This window comes from Selaginella moellendorffii, unplaced genomic scaffold (assembly GCF_000143415.4).
Source record: "Selaginella moellendorffii unplaced genomic scaffold, v1.0 SELMOscaffold_88, whole genome shotgun sequence".
Taxonomy (NCBI): Eukaryota; Viridiplantae; Streptophyta; class Lycopodiopsida; order Selaginellales; family Selaginellaceae; genus Selaginella; species Selaginella moellendorffii.
Window position 1 is genome coordinate 730,000 of NW_003314349.1, and position 6,242 is coordinate 736,241.

The 6,242-nt window shown below is 47.7% G+C and overlaps 2 protein-coding genes across 2 annotated transcripts; both read right to left on the reverse strand.

Annotated features, from left to right (window-relative positions):
- Positions 1-1,551: 1,551 nt before the first annotated feature.
- LOC112341667 (putative pentatricopeptide repeat-containing protein At1g68930) lies at positions 1,552-2,753 on the reverse strand. Its single transcript, XM_024662213.1, has 2 exons — positions 2,675-2,753; positions 1,552-2,588 (listed from the first exon to the last, which is right to left on the reverse strand). The coding sequence occupies exons 1-2, from the start codon at positions 2,751-2,753 to the stop codon at positions 1,552-1,554; spliced, it is 1,116 nt and encodes a 371-aa protein (XP_024517981.1).
- Positions 2,754-4,561: 1,808 nt separating this feature from the next.
- LOC112341668 (putative pentatricopeptide repeat-containing protein At3g13770, mitochondrial) lies at positions 4,562-5,788 on the reverse strand. Its single transcript, XM_024662214.1, has one exon. The coding sequence runs from the start codon at positions 5,786-5,788 to the stop codon at positions 4,562-4,564; it is 1,227 nt and encodes a 408-aa protein (XP_024517982.1).
- Between the last annotated feature and the right edge of the window lie 454 nt (positions 5,789-6,242).

A 6,242-nucleotide genomic window follows, 5' to 3' on the forward strand; every position in this document is an offset into this window, starting at 1 on the left:
GCGTTGACTGCATTCCGTTCGCCATGATCGAAGCAACGTTCCTCGTTTCGGTGCCGTGCCACAGGAACTTCCACACCGCTGGGTCGTCAGCTGGTTCGAATTCGTCACTGATGTTACCTGGTGATCATGCTCAAGCTGAAAAGAATTCCATAAGAAACAGTGAGCTCTTACCAAGATCGGGACGATACATTCGCAACCATTCATATGCTTCCGCAAACCGGGTGTAGGGAGCGTATGTCCCGCGATTCTGCACCGTGAGGAAATGATTCCGCTTGAGCGAGATGGGCACATCGGTGCACTCCGTGCTGTTGACCAGTTTCTGGATGAACGAACATGACACGATGCGGAGAGGCTGCATATCCTGAGCACGATTTCAAAGCTTAAATGCAGGCAAAGATCCGGACTAGGAAAATAGCATACCAATTCAAGTGCGTCGTCGTCATCCTCAATGTCAGCTTGGTCGTCTTGGAGATTCTGCATTAGAAAACTTTCTATCAGCAAAGTAAGCTAAAGCTGTGAACGAACCTTTTCCTTGGACTGTCGAGAGCACGCAGAAGCACACAAGGTTACCAGAGATGATAACGCCCAGCAACATAGACTCGCCAATCCTTGCTACAAAACACATATCGCTCGGACTCATTTTTTTGCAAGAACAACGCTTGTACCAATTTGTCGTGAGCTCGCGGGGCCTGGAATTCTGTAGAAGGAACTTTTAACGACTCTTAAAGAGAAGATCGAGTCAAATCTTTGAAAGCATACCGGTTGCTCGAGCGCTGGGTTCTCATTTCCCTGCATGAAAGATTATTGCCAGATTTCGAGACAAATCCTAGGAAAGAAATCTGCATTGTACCGGAAACTCGTCTAGAGGTTGCGCGGGTAGTCGAGGCTCATCGTTCTGTGGAACAGATCCACTACAGTGCTGCAGGCAAAGGGATTACAACGTAGAACAGTACCTTTTCCGAGATTTCTAGAATTTCTTCGTGACCTCCACTGCCAGGCTCCATCGCACGCTCGAAGTCTTTGCATTGGCGCCAGCAGCAGAAAGATTACAAATGCTTGACATTGGAGAAAGGATCGATCGAGCGCGACCACAGTACCTGCTGGCGGCCGGATTGGCCCGGGCGCTCACAAAGGCGATGGATTTCGACGGCCTAGCTGTCGGAGGCGAAGAGCGCGTACAGAGAATGCGATAACCTAGCAAGCAAGGGGCTCTTCTTCTCTCTGCGAGCTTAAACCTTCACAGCTCGCCCAACAGCAAATAGAAGCCGACCACGTGCAAGAATAGCATAATTCTGGCATCTTTTTAAAATTTCTCGCGCCTCTTTGTTGCCATATATAAGAAACCTAAAGCGCTATTCTTCTACAAGCTTTTAAAGGGGTTGTAGTGGTTTTCAAATTTTCAAGCCTGAAAAGAATACCCGGGTTCGACTCCTGGCATCCCCAACCTTGAACTTTTTGCTCTATCTAGAGCTGGATATATGTTCTTCCTTCTCAACTCCTGGATTTGAGCTTGCTCCTCCCTCATGCCATTGCTCGCGTAGATCGCCTCCATCAACAAATACCCCGCCTCGTGCCTTCAACCAGCCGATCGAAAGCAAGCTTTCCGACCGCCTCATTCTTCCACTTCTTGCAAGCGCCCAGCACCGTTCTCCAAGCAACACCACTCGCCTCGCAAGGCATGGCTTTCACCATCTCCACCGCTTCCTCCAGCTCGTTTGCGCGGCCGAGAGCGTCCACCATGCAGTGGTAGTGCTCGGCCCCGGGACGAACTCCATACTTCGCCTCCATCTCCTTGAAGTAGCACTTCGCTTGGTGGACAAGCCCGCCATGGCTGCACGCCGTGAGCAGGCAAAGAAGTGCGATCCCATCTGGTTGCAAGCCTTCGTCTTGCATCTCGTCGAAGAGCTTGAAAACCATTCGCGTGTCCCCGTTGCGGCTGTGTGCTGCTATCACGGACGTCCAGGCAACCGCGTCTGGTTTCTCCAGGGACTCGAAGACCTGCTGTGCCTTCGCTGCGTCCCCGGCTTTGCCATAGCCATCGACGACGCCGTTCGCGACAACGGGATCGTCCTCGAGTCCACACCTGGAGATATCTGCGTGAATTCCCTGCAGAGGCTCCAAGGCTCCCACGCTGCTGCTACCTTTGAGAGCAGCCACGAAAGTTGGCGCGTCGGGTCTGTATCCCTGTGCTCGCATTCGATGGAAGAGTTGCAGAGAAAGCTCCCCCTGACCACTTTCGGCGAGCCCGAGTATCATCACAGTCCAGGACACCGCGTCGTGAAGGCGCACCTTTTGGAACACCTTCCAGGCGTCCCGGATGCTTCCACACTTGGCGTAGAAGCTGACGAGCGCGCTGGCTAGAAAAGTGTCCGAGTCGAATTCAAAGCTGGCCGCCCGAGCGTGAATCCCCACGGCTTTCTCGAGTGCTCCTCTACTTTCACGAGCCTTCCATCCCCATCTGTCTTCCCTGCTAGACTGCTGCAAGCCTTGAGTGCCGCACATAACGTTCGAGAGGTTGGAACGCAGCTGCTGTTCACTTCCCCGTTTGTGACATATCCCAGGATCAAGGCGTTCCAAGAGACGGGATCCTGAGGCGTCATCCCATCAAAAACTTTCCGAGCGTCGGCCAAACTCCCACACTTGACGTACATGTTCACCAGTGCGTTCGCCACACTGACGTCCGTGTCGTAGCCACTCTTGAAAGCTTGAGAGTGCAAAGCTGCGCCTGTTCCCAGCGACTCAGCCTTCACCATCCTGCCTTCAACTTCCTTGGCTTCCTCTGTTGCTCCCAACACACTGCAGGCCCTATTTGTAGGTTTATTAGGTGCTGTGTGTTTTGATCTTGTCTATAAACCTAGTAATGAGCAAGATGACAGTTTTGATGAAGAGCCCAGGAGTCGTTGTTGTTTTTAAAATGCTGTTACCATATTTACTTGTTTACCAATAATATTAAACATAAAAGGATGTTTAAACACTGTGTGAAGATTCCCTGATTATAGACTCTTGACCATTTTGTAATTATAATTCCAGCTTAGAAAAATCTTATCTTTCTTTTATAAAGTTAATCTTTAATAGTTATAATAATAATTAGTTTTAGTAATTATTGTATAGGGTGGTTGTGGATATACCTATAATATTCTTAGATATCTAAAGACATTCTACCATCCAACAGTTGTTATTCATTTAGATTAATCTTATATTTATAATTTATAAACATTTTTATTAATTTTTAAGTATTATATTTAAAAAAAATTTAATTTATAAACTTTTCTAAACACTTCTTAGTATATTCTTGTTTTTTTTACCATCTTCAATAAGATTAATCTTGTGTTTATAATTATAAACTTCCAGTTGATTAATTGGATTAATAAATAAGAATAACACTATTATTAAGCAAACTAAGCATTGTTGCATACAAAGCATAATTGATGACTAAACAATATCATAACACAATCCAAATCTAACATCTATGTGATTGATTAAACAGAATTACCTCTAGTTAATTTATACTAGTAAGAAGATGCAAAAATAAACTAGACTTCACTTTTGAAGAATTGGAAACAAAAAAGAATAAAACTTTGAGCTAAAAATTAAATCACATCAACTTGCCAAACTTAGCAAACATTGCTAGAGCCAAAACACAAACCCATTTTGTAAGCCAAGTGAAAGTCAATTACATCTTAGACCTTCATAGACATGCTCTAGATTTGAGAATATGCCCCAGCACAATATCATTTCTACTACAGGGGATGGAGTAGTGCACCCTATTGAGATGAAATACAGCCGTCTGCTAAAGGTGATGGTGTTTGGCTGATAAAATCCATTTAGCCTTATCTCCCAAAACATCTCCAAAGACTCCTTGCTCCTTCCATTTTGAGCATAGTAAGAGAGGATCAAGATCCATGATACAATATCATGATGGTTCTATCCACGAATCTTGGAACACTAATATGGAGTTTCCACACTGGACATACATAGAGATTAATGTGTTCTTGCCTGCTGGCATCTCCCACGATCTAAGAGACTTGGCTTGTCACACCAGCACAAGCATCAATCATTGATAGTAGCTGAGATCATTGAGCTTGATACCATGAGCTTGGAAACTTTGAGAGCTCCCTTGCAATTCATGTGAAGCACTGACTTCTCTTACCAAGATTGGATGATCATGTCACATTGATTCATATGCAAACCAAGCACATTTGCACCGTGAGGAAAGGATTCCTCTTGAGCAAGACATGCACATCATGTTGTTCTGGAAAAATGAGAAAAGACACAATGTACAGAAGACTTAGAGGCATTTCCTGAGCTGGAAATGAAGGAGATGAATTAAGAAAATAACATACCAATTCAAATGTATTAGCTTCATGAGCTTTCGTTTTGTAGAGTTTGTATGTAAGCTAAAGGTTGTACCAGAGATGATAAAGGAACATATATAAGAAACCTAAAGCACTACTCTTCCACAAGCTCTTAAAGGGGGTGTAGTGGTTTCCAAAATTTCAAGCCTGAAAAGAATACCCAGGTTCGACTCTTGGCATCCCCAGCCTCAAGTTTTTTGCTCTATCTAGAGCTGGATATTCTTTGGTATGTTCTTCCTTCTCAACTCCTGAGCTTGCTCCTCCCTCATGCCACTGCTCGCGTAGATCGCCTCCATCAACAAATACCCCGCCTCGTGCCTCGCCTCCACTTCAACCAGCCGATCGAAAGCAAGCCTGCCGACCGCTGCATTCTTCCACTTCTTGCAAGCGCCCAGCACCGTTCTCCAAGCAACACCACTCGCCTCGCAAGGCATGGCTTCCACCATCTCCACCGCTTCCTCCAGCTCGTTTGCGCGGCCGAGAGCGTCCACCATGCAGTGGTAGTGCTCGGCCCCGGGACGAACTCCATACTTCGCCTCCATCTCCTTGAAGTAGCACTTCGCTTGGCGGACAAGCCCGCCATGGCTGCACGCCGTGAGCAGGCAAAGAAGTGCGATCCCATCTGGTTGCAAGCCTTCGTCTTGCATCTCGTCGAAGAGCTTGAAAACCATTCGCGTGTCCCCGTTGCGGCTGTGTGCTGCTATCACGGACGTCCAGGCAACCGCGTCTGGTTTCTCCAGGGACTCGAAGACCTGCTGTGCCTTCGCTGCGTCCCCGGCTTTGCCATAGCCATCGACGACGCCGTTCGCGACAACGGGATCGTCCTCGAGTCCACACCTGGAGATATCTGCGTGAATTCCCTGCAGAGGCTCCAAGGCTCCCACGCTGCTGCTACCTTTGAGAGCAGCCACGAAAGTTGGCGCGTCGGGTCTGTATCCCTGTGCTCGCATTCGATGGAAGAGTTGCAGAGAAAGCTCCCCCTGACCACTTTCGGCGAGCCCGAGTATCATCACAGTCCAGGACACCGCGTCATGAAGGCGCACCTTTTGGAACACCTTCCAGGCGTCCCGGATGCTTCCACACTTGGCGTAGAAGCTGACGAGCGCGCTGGCTAGAAAAGTGTCCGAGTCGAATTCAAAGCTGGCCGCCCGAGCGTGAATCCCCACGGCTTTCTCGAGTGCCTCCTCTACTTTCACGAGCCTTCCATCCCCATCTGTCTTCCCTGCTAGACTGCTGCAAGCCTTGAGTGCCGCACAAAACGTTCGAGAGGTTGGAACGCACCTGCTGTTCGTCTCGAAGATACTCAAGGCCTCTCCTGCTTCCCCGTTTGTGACATATCCCAGGATCAAAGCGTTCCAAGAGACGGGATCCTGAGGCGTCATCCCATCAAAAACTTTCCGAGCGTCGGCCAAACTCCCACACTTCAAGTACATGTCCACCAGTGCGTTCGCCACACTGACGTCCGTGTCATAGCCACTCTTGAATGCTCGAGAGTGCAAAGCTGCGCCGACTCAGCCTTCACCATCCTGCCTTCAACTTCCTTGGCTTCCTCTGTTGCTCCCAATACACTGTAGGCCCTGATGGCAGCGGCAAAACTGTACACATTTGGTAGAAAGTGGAAAAGGAACAGTATTTGAGTTTAGACTCAAAGAAATTTTTCCCTCCAATTTCCATATTCCTGCAAGTATGCAAGCTTTGAAAGTCTAGCTGCCACTTCGTACAAAGTTTGGACGTGTGGCACATCACCCTCATCAGATACATACAGCAGACGTATTTCAGGCCTTCTTAAGAGACAACAGTCAGCAGTTTTATTGGGTTGGTGTTGGCAACTCATCTGCAGCTGGTGGATGCTGAGAACAAGCTGCAGGACTTCTTTTTATTTAAACA